Genomic DNA, 15,009 nt, shown 5'->3' on the forward strand with positions numbered 1-15,009 from the left:
TAAATGGACCCTAAATGGCCTTAAATGGCCCTAAATGGACCTAAATGGATCCTAAAATGGCCCTAAATGGCCTTAAATGGACCTAAATGGACCTAAATGGACCTAAATGACCCTAAATGGACCCTAAATGACCCCAAAATGGACCTAAATGACCCTAAATGACCCTAAATGGCCCTAAATGACCCTAAATGACCCTAAATGGACCCTAAATGGACCCTAAATGACCCTAAATGGACCCTAAATGGACCCTAAATGGCCCCTAAATGCCCCTAAATGGACCTAAAATGGCCCTAAATGGCCTTAAATGGACCTAAATGGACCCTAAATGGACCTAAATGACCCCAAATGGACCTAAATGGACCTAAATGGACCCTAAATGGACCTAAATGACCCTAAATGGACCTAAATGGACCCTAAATGGACCTAAATGGACCCTAAATGGCCCTAAATGGCCCTAAATGGACCTAAATGACCCTAAATGGACCTAAATGGCCCTAAATGGCCCTAAATGGACCTAAATGGACCTAAATGGACCTAAATGGACCCTAAATGGACCCTAAATGACCCTAAATGGCCCTAAATGGACCTAAATGACCCTAAATGGACCCTAAATGGCCCTAAATGGACCTAAATGACCCTAAATAGACCTAAATGGCCTTAAATGGATCTAAATGGCCCCAAAATGGCCCTAAATGGCCCTAAATCACCCCAAAATGGCCCTAAATGAGACCATATAGGCCCTAAATGGACCTAAATGACCCTAAATAGCCCTAAATGGACCCTAAATGACCCTAAATGGCCTTAAATGGCCCTAAATGGCCCTAAATGGACCGTAAATGGCCCTAAATGGACCCTAAATGACCCTAAATGGACCTAAATGGACCCTAAATGGACCCTAAATGGACCTAAATGGACCCTAAATGACCCTAAATGGACCTAAATGGACCTAAATGGACCTAAATGGACCTAAATGGACCTAAATGGACCCTAAATGACCCTAAATGGCCCTAAATGGACCCAAAATGGCCCTAAATGGACCTAAATGGACCTAAATGGACCTAAATGGACCCTAAATGGACCTAAATGGACCTAAATGGACCTAAATGACCCTAAATGACCCTAAATAGGCCCCAATGTTTCCCAATGGGCCCCAATGTCCCTTAATGGGCCCCATTGACCCCATAACATTTCCCCTATAACCCCCTCCAAACCCCATGACCTTTGACCCCCAAACCCCATGACCTTTGACCCCAAGTCCCTAATGACCTTTGACCCCCTGGACCCTAATGACCTTTGACCTCTGTGACCCCTATGACCTTTGACCCTATAGAAGTTAAAGGAATATCAGCGTCGATTGGATCTGTCCAACCTGAAACAGAGCTCGGACCCGCTGCTGTGTGAATATAGGGTCAGTGTGGGGCTATAGGGCCGCTATGGGGCGGCTATGGGGTTATAGGGCTGCTATGGGGCGGCTATGGGGTTATAGGGCTGCTATGGGGCTGCTGTGTGAATATAGGGTCAGTGTGGGCTTATAGGGCCGCTATGGGGCGGCTATGGGGTTATAGGGCTGCTATGGGGCGGCTATGGGGTTATAGGGTCACTATGGGGCGGCTATGGGGTTATAGGGTCACTATGGGGCGGCTATGGGGTTATAGGGTCACTATGGGGCGGCTATGGGGTTATAGGGCTGCTATGGGGCGGCTATGGGGTTATAGGGCTGCTATGGGGCGGGTATGGGGTTATAGGGCTGCTATGGGGCTGCTGTGTGAATATAGGGTCAGTGTGGGGTTATAGGGCCGCTATGGGGCGGATATGGGGTTATAGGGCTGCTGTGTGAATATAGGGTCAGTGTGGGGCTATAGGGCCGCTATGGGGCGGCTATGGGGCGGCTATGGGGCTTATGGGGCGGGTATGGGGTTATAGGGCTGCTGTGTGAATATAGGGTCAGTGTGGGGTTATAGGGCCGCTATGGGGCGGCTATGGGGCGGGTATGGGGCGGGTATGGGGCGGCTATGGGGCTGGGGGGGCTTATAGGGTCACTATGGGGTTATAGGGTCACTATGGGGCTTATAGGGCAGCTATGGGGCTTATAGGGTCACTATGGGGCGGCTATGGGGTTATAAGGCTGCTATGGGGCTTATGGGGCGGGTATGGGGCTGGGGGGGCTTATAGGGTCACTATGGGGTTATAGGGTCACTATGGGGTGGCTATGGGGCTGGGGGCACTTATGGGGCTGCTATGGGGCTGCTATGGGGCTATAAGGTCACTATGGGGTGGCTATGGGGCTTATAGGGCTGCTATGGGGCTATAGGGTCACTATGGGGCTTATAGGGTCACTATGGGGCGGCTATGGGGTTATAGGGCTGCTATGGGGCTTATAGGGTCACTATGGGGTTATAGGGCTGCTATGGGGTTATGGGGTCAGTGTGGGGTTATAGGGCCGCTATGGGGCGGCTATGGGGCGGCTATGGGGTTATAGGGCTGCTATGTGGCTTATAGGGCTGCTATGGGGCTATAAGGTCACTATGGGGCGGCTATGGGGCTTATAGGGCTGCTATGGGGCTATATGGTCACTATGGGGTGGCTATGGGGCAGCTATGGGTCTATAAGGTCACTATGGGGTGGCTATGGGGCTATAGGGTCACTATGGGGCGGCTATGGGGCTATAGGGTCACTATGGGGCTATAGGGTCACTATGGGGCTTATAGGGTCACTATGGGGCGGCTATGGGGCTATAGGGCGGCTATGAGGCTATAGGGTCACTATGGGGCTGCTATGGGGCTTATAAGGCTGCTATGGGGCTATAGGGTCACTATGGGGCGGCTATGGGCTTATAGGGCTGCTATGGTGCTTATAGGGTCACTATGGGGCTGCTATGGGGCTGGGGGCACTTATGGGGCTTATAGGGCTGCTATGGGGCTATAGGGTCACTATGGGGCGGCTATGGGGTTATAGGGCTGCTATGGGGCTATAGGGTCACTATGGGGCTATAAGGTCACTATGGGGCGGCTATGGGGTTATAGGGCTGCTATGGGGTTATAGGGCTGCTATGGGGCTTATAGGGCTGCTATGGGGCTATAAGGTCACTATGGGGCGGCTATGGGGCTTATAGGGTCACTATGGGGCAGCTATGGGGTTATAGGGCTGTTATGGGGTTTATAGGGTCACTATGGGGTGGCTATGGGGTTGTAGGGTCACTATGGGGTTTATAGGGTCACTATGGGGCGGCTATGGGGCACTTATAGGTCTGCTATGGGGCTATAAGGTCACTATGGGGTGGCTATGGGGCTATAGGGTCGCTATGGGGCTTATAGGGTCACTATGGGGCGGCTATGGGGCTATAGGGTCACTATGGGGCTTATAGGGTCACTATGGGGCGGCTATGGGGCTTATAGGGCTGCTATGGGGCTATAAGGTCACTATGGGGTGGCTATGGGGCTTATAGGGCTGCTATGGGGCTATAAGGTTACTATGGGGCGGCTATGGGGCTTATAGGGATGCTATGGGGTTATAGGGTCACTATGGGGTGGCTATGGGGCTTATAGGGCTGCTATGGGGCTTATAGGGCTGCTATGGGGCTATAAGGTCGCTATGGGGCGGCTATGGGGTTATAGGGCTGCTATGGGGCTATAGGGTCACTACGGGGCTATAAGGTCACTATGGGGTGGCTATGGGGTTATAGGGCTGCTATGGGGCTGGGGGGGCTTATAGGGTCAGTGTGGGGTTATAGGGTCACTATGGGGTTATAGGGTCACTATGGGGTTATAGGGTCAATATGGGGCTTATAGGGCTGCTATGGGGTTATAGGGTCAGTGTGGGGTTATAGGGCCGCTATGGGGCGGATATGGGGCAGCTATGGGGCTGGGGGGGCTTATAGGGTCACTATGGGGTTATAGGGTCACTATGGGGTTATAGGGCTGCTGTGTGAATATAGGGTCAGTGTGGGGTTATAGGGTCGCTATGGGGCGGCTATGGGGTTATAAGGCTGCTATGGGGCGGCTATGGGGTTATAGGGCTGCTATGGGGCTTATAGGGCTGCTATGGGGCTTATAGGGCTGCTATGGGGTTATGGGGTCAGTGTGGGGTTATAGGGCCGCTATGGGGCGGCTATGGGGCTGGGGGGGCTTATAGGGTCACTATGGGGCTGCTATAGGGTCACTATGGGGCGGCTATGGGGCTTATAGGGCTGCTATGGGGCTATAAGGTCACTATGGGGCGGCTATGGGGCTTATAGGGCTGCTATGGGGCTTATAGGGCTGCTATGGGGCTATGGGGTCTCTATGGGGCTGCTATGGGGCTTATAGGGCTGCTATGGGGCTGTATGGTCACTATGGGGCTGAATATAGGGTCAGTGTGGGGCTATAGGGCCGCTATGGGGCGGATATGGGGCGGCTATGGGGCTATGGGGTCACTATGGGGCGGCTATGGGGCTGGGGGGGCTTATAGGGTCACTATGGGGCTTATGGGGCTGCTATGGGGCTATAGGGTCACTATGGGGTTATAGGGTGGCTTATGGGGCTGCTATGGGGCTGCTGTGTGAATATAGGGTCAGTGTGGGGTTATAGGACCGCTATGGGGCGGCTATGGGGCGGCTATGGGGCGGGTATGGGGTGGCTATGGGGCAGCTATGGGGCGGGTATGGGGCGGCTATGGGGCGGGTATGGGGTGGGTATGGGGCGGCTATGGGGCGGGTATGGGGCGGGTATGGGGCTGGGGGGGCTTATAGGGTCACTATAGGGTTATAGGGTCACTATGGGGCAGCTATGGGGCGGCTATGGGGCGGCTATGGGGTTATAGGGCCGCTATGGGGCGGCTATGGGGCGGCTATGGGGCTGGGGGGGCTTATAGGGTCACTATGGGGCTGCTATGGGGCTTATAGGGCTGCTATGGGGCTTATAGGGCTGCTATGGGGCTATATGGTCACTATGGGGTGGCTATGGGGCTGCTATGGGTCTATAAGGTCACTATGGGGCGGCTATGGGGCTGGGGGGGCTTATGGGGCTGCTATAGGGCACTTATGGGGCTGCTATGGGGCACTTATGGGGCTGCTATAGGGCACTTATGGGGCTGCTATAGGGCACTTATGGGGCTGCTATGGGGCACTTATGGGGCTGCTATAGGGCACTTATGGGGCTGCTATGGGGCACTTATGGGGCTGCTATGGGGCACTTATGGGGCTGCTATGGGGCACTTATGGGGCTGGGGGCGCTTGTAGGGCTTCGCTATGGGGCAGCCGTGGGTCTGAGATCTTCCTGCCCCCAATATTGGGGTTTTTTACCCCAGAACGTGGACATCACAAAGCGAACCCTATTGCACGAAGGGGGGCTGAGCTGGAGGGTGTCCAGGGATAAAGCTGTGGGTGAGAAACCCTATAGAAAACCCTATAGAAAACCCTATAGGAAACCCTATAGGAAACCCCATAGGAAACCCTATAGGAAATCCCATAGGAAACCCTATAGAAAACCCTATAGAAAACCCCATAGAAAACCCTATAGGAAACCCTATAGACCCTAAAAGGACCCAAATCCACCCCATAAGACCCCATAAGGCCCCATAACCCCCCCATAAGGCCCCATATTCACCCCATGTCCACCCCATAAGACCCCATATCCACCCTAAATGACCCCATATAGCCCCTATATACCCCATAAGGCCCCATATCCACCCCATAAGACCCCATAAGGCCCCATAACCCCCCCATAAGGCCCCATATCCACCCCATATCCACCCCATAAGGCCCCATAAAGCCCCATATGACCCCTATATACCCCATAAGGCCCCTATATACCCCATAAGGCCCCATATCCACCCCATATGGCCCCTATATACCCCATAAGACCCCATATCCACCCCATAAGACCCCATACCCACCCTATAAGGCCCCATAAGGCCCCAAATCCACCCTATATCCACCCCAGATCCACCCTAAATGACTCCATAAGGCTCTTATATACCCCATAAGGCCCCATATCCACCCCATAAGGCCCCATAAGGCCCCATATCCACCCCATAAGGCCCCATATGACCCCTATATACCCCATAAGGCCCCATATCCACCCCATAAGTCCCCTATATACCCCATATCCACCCCATATCCACCCCATATCCACCCTAAATTACCCCATAAGTCCCCATATCCACCCCATAAGGCCCCATAAGGCCCCATAAGGTCCCATAATTCCCCATATCCACCCCATATCCACCCTAAATGACCCCATATGGCCCCTAATTGACCCCATATGGCCCCTAATTGACCCCATATGGCCCCTATATACCCCATATGGCCTCTATATACCCCATAAGACCCCATATCCACCCCATATCCACCCTAAATGACCCCATAAGGCCCCATAAGACCCTATATACCCCATAAGGCCCCTATATATCCCATAAGACCCCATACCCACCCCATAAGACCCCATATCCACCCCATAAGGCCCCATATCCACCCTAAATGACCCCATAAGGCCCCATATCCACCCCATAAGGCCCCATATCCACCCCATAAGTCCCCATATGGCCCCTATATACCCCATATGGCCTCTATATAACCTATAAGACCCCATATCCACCCCATAAGGCCCCATATCCACCCCATAAGGCCCCATAAAGCCCCATATGACCCCTATATACCCCATAAGGCCCCTATATACCCCATAAGACCCCATATCCACCCCATATCCACCCTAAATGACCCCATAAGGCTCCATATCCACCCCATAGGCCCCCTATATTCTCCCTATAACCCCATAAGACCCCATATCCACCCCATATGGCCTCTATATACCCCATAAGGCCCCATATCCACCCCATATCCACCCCATAAGGCCCCTATATACCCCATAAGGCCCCATATCCACCCCATATCCACCCCATAAGGCCCCATATCCACCCCATAAGTCCCCATATCCACCCCATAAGGCCCCATAAAGCCCCATATGACCCCTATATACCCCATAAGGCCCCTATATACCCCATAAGACCCCATATCCACCCCATATCCAACCTAAACGACCCCATAAGGCCCCATATCCACCCCATAGGCCCCCTATATTCTCCCTATAACCCCATAAGACCCCATATCCACCCCATATCCACCCTAAATGACCCCATAAGGCCCCATATCCACCCCATAAGGCCCCTATATACCCCATAAGGCCCCATAGCCACCCATAAGGCCCCATATCCACCCTAAATGACCCCATAAGGCCCCATATCCACCCATATCCACCCCATAAGGCCCCATATCCACCCCATAAGACCCCTATATACCCCATAAGGCCCCATACCCACCCCATAAGGCCCCATATCCACCCCATAAGGCCCCATATCCACCCCATAAGGCCCCATATCCACCCTAAATGACCCCATAGGGCCCCATATCCACCCCATAAGACCCCATATCCACCCCATAAGACCCCATACCCACCCTATAAGGCCCCATATCCACCCCATAAGGCCCCATATCCACCCTAAATGACCCCATAGGGCCCCATATCCACCCCATAAGACCCCATATCCACCCCATAAGACCCCATACCCACCCTATAAGGCCCCATAAGGCCCCATATCCACCCCATATCCACCCTAAATGACCCCATAAGGCCCCATATGGCCCTATATCCACCCCATAAGTCCCCATATCCACCCTATATGGCCCCTATATACCCCATAAGACCCCATATCCACCCCATAAGGCCCCATATCCACCCCATAGGCCCCCTATATTCTCCCTATAACCCCATAAGACCCCATATCCACCCCATAAGGCCCCATATCCACCCCATAAGGCCCCATATCCACCCCATAAGGCCCCATATCCACCCCATAAGACCCCATATCCACCCCATAAGGCCCCATATCCACCCCATAGGCCCCCTATATTCTCCCTATAACCCCATAAGACCCCATATCCACCCCATAAGACCCCATATCCACCCCATAAGGCCCCATATCCACCCCATAAGGCCCCATATCCACCCCATAAGGCCCCATATCCACCCCATAACGCCCCATATCCACCCTAAATGACCCCATAAGGCCCCATATGGCCCCTATATACCCCATAAGGCCCCATATCCACCCCGTAAGTCCCCTATATACCCCATATCCACCCCATATCCACCCTAAATGACCCCATATAGCCCCTATATACCCCATAAGGCCCCATATCCACCCCATAAGACCCCATATCCACTCCATAAGGCCCCATAAGGCCCCATATGCACCCCATAAGGCCCCATATGGCCTCTATATACCCCATAAGGCCCCATATCCACCCTAAATGACTCCATAAGGCCCCATAAGACCCCATATCCACCCCATATCCACCCTAAATGACCCCATAAGGCCCCATACCAACCCCATAAGGCCCCATATGGCCCCTATATACCCCATATGGCCTCTATATAACCTATAAGACCCCATATCTACCCCATAAGGCCCCATATCCACCCCATAAGGCCCTATATACCCCATAAGACCCCATATCCACCCCATAAGACCCCATATCCACCCCATATCCACCCTAAATGACCCCATAAGTCCCCATAAGACCCCATATCCACCCCATATGGCCTCTATATACCCCATAACGCCCCATATCCACCCTAAATGGCCCCATAAGGCCCCATATCCACCCCATAGGCCCCCTATATTCTCCCTATAACCCCATAAGACCCCATATCCACCCCATATCCACCCATAATGACCCCATAAGGCCCCATATGGCCCTATATCCACCCCATAAGTCCCCATATCCACCCTATATGGCCCCTATATACCTCATAAGGCCCCATATCCACCCCATATCCACCCTAAATGACCCCATAAGGCCCCTATATACCCCATAAGGCCCCATATCCACCCCAAAAGGCCCCATACCCACCCCATAAGGTCCCAAATTGACTCCATAAGGCCCCATACCCACCCCATAAGGTCCCTTAGGACCCCATATCCACCCTATAGGGCCCCATATCCACCCTAAATGACCCCATAAGGCCCCTATATCCCTATAGGCCCCTAAATACCCCATATCCACCCCATATCCACCCTAAATGACCCTATATGGTCCCATATCCACCCATATCCACCCCATAAGGCCCCTATATACTCAATAAGACCCCATAAGACCCCATAACCACACCATAAGACCCCATATCCACCCCATATCCACCCTAAATGACCCCATAAGACCCTATATACCCCATAAGGCCCCATATCCACCCTAAATGACCCCATAAGTCCCCTATATGATCCCTATATCCCTATAGTCCCCTATATAATCCCCATATAACCCCATAGAGGTGCAGGCCTTGCTGCTGGACTCGGTGCTGCTGCTGCTGCAGTGCGTTGAGGAGCGGCCCCATATCCACCCTATATACCCCATATGGTCCCTATATATCCCATATCCACCCTATAAGGCCCCATATGGCCCCTATATATCCCATATCCACCCTATAAGGCCCCTATATCCCCCATAAGGCCCCATATCCACCCTAAATGACCCCATATCCACCCCATATCCACCCTAAATGACCCTATATGGTCCCATATCCACCCATATCCACACCATAAGGCCCCTATATAATCAGTAAGACCCCATATCCACCCTAAATGACCCCATAAGACCCCGTAAGGCCCCTATATACCCCATAAGGCCCCATAAGACCCCATAACCACCCCATAAGATCTCATACCCACCCCATAAGACCCCATATCCACCCCATATCCACCCTATATGGCCCCTATATACCCCATAAGACCCCATATCCACCCCATATGGCCTCTATATACCCCATAAGACCCCAGATCCACCCCATATCCACCCTAAATGACCCCATAAGGCCCCTATATACCCCATAAGACCCCATATCCACCCCATATGGCCTCTATATACCCCATAAGACCTCATATCCACCCCATATGGCCCCTATATACCCCATAAGACCCCATACCCACCCCATAAGGCCCCATATACCCCATAAGGCCCCATATCCACCCCATAAGGCCCCATATCCACCCCATAAGGCCCCATATAATCCCCATATCCCCCTATAGAAGTCCAGGCCTTGCTGCTGGACTCGGTGCTGCTGCTGCTGCAGCGCGTTGAGGAGCGGCTCATGCTCCGCCCCCACAGCCGAGGCCCCGCCCACCAAGATGGCCGCCGCCTGCTCAGCCCCATCATCCCATTGGGCAGCGCCATCGCCAGACAGGTGGCCACAGGTAGGCGGGGCTTTGACCTTATTTGGGCATAAAGGGGGCGGGGCTTTGCCTTATATGGCATGTGGGCGGGGCTACGACCATATATGGGCATGGGGGTTGGGACATGGCCATATATGGGCATAAGGGGCGGGGCTTTGACCTTATTTGGGCATAAAAGGGGCGGGGCTATGGGCATGGGGGCGGGGCATTGCCTTATATGGGCATAAGGGGGTGGGGCTATGGGCACGGGGGTGGGGCTATGACCATATATGGGCATGGGGGCGGGGCCATGCCTTATTTGGGTATTGGGGCGGGGCTTTGCCTTATTTGGGCATGAAGGGGTGGGGCTATGGGCATGGGGGCGGGGCATTGCATTATATGGGCATAAGGGGGCGGGGCTATAAGCATATGTGAGCATGGGGATGGGGCCATTGCCTTATTTGGATATTGGGGCGGGGCATTGCCTTATTTGGGCATAAAAGGGGCGGGGCTTTGCCTTATTTGGTCATAAGGGGGCTGGGCTATGGCCATATATGGGCATGGGGGGCGGGGCTATGGTTGGATTGGGCATGAAGGGGGGCGGGGCATTGCCTTATTTGGGCATAAGTGGGCAGGGTAATGGCCAAATATGGGCCCATAGAGACCCATAGAGATCCCATAGGGACCCATAGAGACCCATAGGGACCCATAGGGACCCATAGAGACCCATAGGGACACATAGAGACACATAGAGACCCCATAGAGACCCATAGAGACACATAGGGACCCATAGGGACCCATAGAGACACATAGAGACCCATAGAGACCCATAGAGACCCATAGAGACACATAGAGACCCATAGAGACCCATAGAGCCCCATAGAGACACATAGAGACCCATAGGGACCCACAGAGACCCATAGAGCCCCATAGAGACCCCATAGAGACACATAGGGACCCATAGAGACTCCACAGAGCCCCATAGAGCCCCATAGAGTCCCATAGAGACCCCATAGAGACCCATAGAGACCCATAGAGACCCCATAGAGCCCTATAGAGACCCCATAGAGACCCATAGAGACCCATAGAGCCCCATAGGGCCCACAGAGACCCATAGAGACCCATAGAGACCCATAGGGACCCATAGAGACCCATAGAGACCCATAGAGACCCATAGAAACCCATAGAGACCCATAGGGACCCATAGAGACCCATAGAGACCCATAGGGACCCATAGAGACACATAGAGAGCCATAGGGACCCATAGAGACCCATAGAGACACATAGGGACCCATAGAGACACATAGAGACCCATAGAGACCCATAGGGACCCATAGGGACCCATAGAGACCCATAGGGACCCATAGAGACCCCATAGAGCCCCATAGAGACACATAGAGACCCCATAGAGACCCATAGGGACCCATAGAGACCCCATAGAGCCCCATAGAGACACATAGAGACCCCATAGAGACCCATAGGGACCCATAGAGACCCACAGAGACCCATAGTGACCCATAGGACCCATAGAGACCCATAGAGACCAATAGAGACCCCATAGGGACCCATAGGGACCCCATAGAGACCCATAGAGACCCATAGAGACCCATAGAGACCCATAGGGACCCATAGAGACCCATAGAGACCCATAGGGACCCATAGAGACCCCATAGAGACCCATAGAGACCCATAGAGACCCATAGAGACCCATAGGGACCCATAGGGATCCATAGAGACCCATAGAGACCCATAGGGACCCATAGGGACCCATAGAGACCCCATAGAGACCCCATAGAGACCCCATAGAGCCCACAGAGACCCCATAGGGACCCATAGAGACCCCATAGAGACCCATAGAGACCCCACAGAGACCCATAGACCCATAGAGACCCATAGGGACCCCATAGAGACCCATAGGGACCCATAGAGACCCATAGGGACCCATAGAGACCCCACAGAGACCCATAGACCCATAGAGACACATAGGGACCCATAGGGACCCCATAGAGCCCCATAGAGACCCATAGGGACCCCATAGAGACCCCATAGAGCCCCATAGAGCCCCATTGAGACCCCATAGAGACCCATAGAGACCCATAGGGACCCATAGAGACCCACAGAGACCCATAAAGACCCACAGAGACCCATAGGGACCCATAGAGACACATAGAGACGCATAGGGACACATATAGACCCATAGAGACCCATAGGGACCCCATAGAGACCCCATAGAGCCCCATAGAGCCCCATAGAGACCCATAGAGACCCATAGAGACCCATAGGGACACATAGAGACCCATAGAGACCCATAGAGCCCACAGAGACCCATAGAGCCCCATAGAGACCCCATAGAGACACATAGGGACCCATAGAGCCCTATAGAGACCCATAGGGACCCATAGGGACCCATAGAGACCCATAGGGACCCATAGGGACCCATAGAGACCCATAGAGACACATAGAGACCCATAGAGACCCATAGAGACCCATAGAGACCCCATAGGGACCCATAGATACCCATAGGGACCCATAGAGACCCATAGAGACCCATAGAGCCCCATAGAGACCCATAGAGACCCATAGGGACCCATAGAGACCCATAGAGACCCATAGAGACCCATAGAGACCCATAGAGACCCATAGGGACCCATAGGGACCCCATAGAGCCCCATAGAGACCCATAGGGATCCATAGAGACCCATAGGGACCCATAGAGACCCATAGGGACCCATAGAGCCCCATAGAGACCCCCCCTTTAACCCCCCCCCCTTTACAGACCCCCGTGCATTCTATGTGATCAGCAGTTGGGAGCAGGGGGCGCAGATCTATGAGTTGGGGGCTGCATCCGTCGCTGAGCGTAAAGCGTGAGTGGGGGGGGGGGGGCAATTAATAGGGGGGGGGGCAAATAATGGAGGGGGGTTGGGGGTAAATAATGGGGGTGGGGGGCAAATAATGGGGGTGGGGGGGCAATAAAGGGGGAGGGGGAAATAATGGGAGGGGGCAAATATGGGGGCAGGGGCAAATAATGGGGGGAGGGGGGCAAATAATGGGGGGAGTGGGGCAAATAATGGGGGGTTGGGGGTAAATAATGGGGGATGGGGGGCAAATATGGGGGGAGGGGGGCAAATAATGGGGAGGGTGGGTAAATAATGGGGAGGTTGGGGGTAAATATGGGGGGAGGGGGGCAAATAATGGAAGGTAGGGGCAAATAATGGGGGGGTTGGGGGTAAATAATGTGGGATGGGGGGCAAATATGGGGGGTAGGGGGCAATTAATGGGGGGAGGGGGCAATTATGAGGGGTTGGGGGATGGGGGGGGCAAATATTGGGGGGGAGGGGCAATAAATGGGGGGAGGGGGGCAAATATTGGGGGGGAGGGGCAATAAAGGGGGAGGGGGGCAATAAAATGGGGGGTGGGGGCAAATAAAAGGGAGGGGGGGCAAATAATGGGGGGGTAGGGGCAAATAATGGGGAGGGGGGGTAAATATTGGGGGCATAGGGGCAAATAATGGGGGGGAGGGGCAAGTATGGGGGGGAAGGGGCAAATAAAGGGGATGGGGGGTAAATATTGGGGGGGTAGGGGCAAATAATGGGGGGGTAGGGGGCAAATAATGGGGTGGGAGGGGGCAAATAAAGGGGATGGGGGGTAAATAAAGGGGAGGGGGGGGGTAAATAATGGGGGGACTGGGGCAAATAAAGGGGTGGGGGGGGTAAATAATGGGGGGTAGGGGGTAAATAATGGGGGGGGCAATAAATGGGGGGAGGGCAAATAATGGGGAGGGGGGCAAATAATGGGGGGCTTGGGGGCAATAAAGGGGGAGGGGGGCAATAAAGGGGATGGGGCCGGAAAGGGGAAGGGGGGCTAATATGGGGGAGGGGGGGTAAATAATGGGGGGGTGGGGGGCAAATAATGGGGGGTAGGGGGCAATTAATGAGGAGAAGGGGCAATAAAGGGGGGGCAATTATGAGGGGTTGGGGGATGGGGGGGGCAAATATTGGGGGGGAGGGGCAATAAAGGGGGAGGGGGGCAATAAAATGGGGGGTGGGGGCAAATAAAAGGGAGGGGGGGCAAATAATGGGGGGAGGGGGCAAATAAAGGGGGGGAGGGGGGTAAATATTGGGGGCATAAGGGCAAATAATGGGGGGGAGGGGCAAGTATGGGGGGGAAGGGGCAAATAAAGGGGATGGGGGGTAAATATTGGGGGGGTAGGGGGCAAATAATGGGGGGTAGGGGGCAAATAATGGGGTGGGAGGGGGCAAATAAAGGGGATGGGGGGTAAATATTGGGGGGGTAGGGGCAAATAATGGGGGGCTAGGGGGCAAATAATGGGGTGGGAGGGGGCAAATAAAGGGGAGGGGGGGTAAATAATGGGGGGACTGGGGCAAATAAAGGGGGGTGGGGGCAATAAAATGGGGGGAGGTGGGCAGATAATGGGGGGTGTGGGGCAATTATGGGGGGGGGGGGCAAATAATGGGGGGGGGGGGGGGCAATTGTGGGTCTCATTTTGCCCCCCCCCCCCCCCCCAGGTGGTGTCAGGCTCTGAGTCGCGCTGCTGGATCCCTGAGACCCCCATTGACCCCACAGAGCCGCCCCAAATCCAATGGGGGGGCAGAGTAAGTTCATTAACCTCGTTAATTAACCTCGTTAATGGGATGGTAATTAGTCTGTGGGTCTCTATGGGGCCCTATGGGTCTCTATGGGTCTCTATGGGTTTCTATGTGTCTCTATGGGTCTCTATGGGGTTTTAATTGAGTCTCTTTGGGGTCCTTATGGAGCCCTTATGGGGTGGCTCTATGGGGTCTCTAAGTGTCCTTATGGGGTCTTTAT

General features: G+C 53.9%; 1 protein-coding gene across 1 annotated transcript in view; it reads left to right on the forward strand.

The window, feature by feature from the left end:
• The window catches only part of ARHGEF1 (Rho guanine nucleotide exchange factor 1), an 80,833-nt gene that overhangs the window by 46,656 nt on the left and 19,168 nt on the right, over positions 1-15,009 (forward strand). The window contains exons 19-23 of the mRNA XM_085534002.1: positions 1,331-1,408; positions 5,284-5,359; positions 10,060-10,224; positions 12,959-13,046; positions 14,709-14,795. Of these exons, the coding sequence (XP_085390128.1) occupies positions 1,331-1,408; positions 5,284-5,359; positions 10,060-10,224; positions 12,959-13,046; positions 14,709-14,795 (494 nt within the window). The remainder of the gene's footprint in view (positions 1-1,330; positions 1,409-5,283; positions 5,360-10,059; positions 10,225-12,958; positions 13,047-14,708; positions 14,796-15,009) is intronic.

The sequence above is a fragment of the Coturnix japonica genome, unplaced genomic scaffold, assembly GCF_054131305.1.
Source record: "Coturnix japonica strain WE unplaced genomic scaffold, WE-NBRP24 Scf073, whole genome shotgun sequence".
NCBI lineage: Eukaryota > Metazoa > Chordata > Aves > Galliformes > Phasianidae > Coturnix > Coturnix japonica.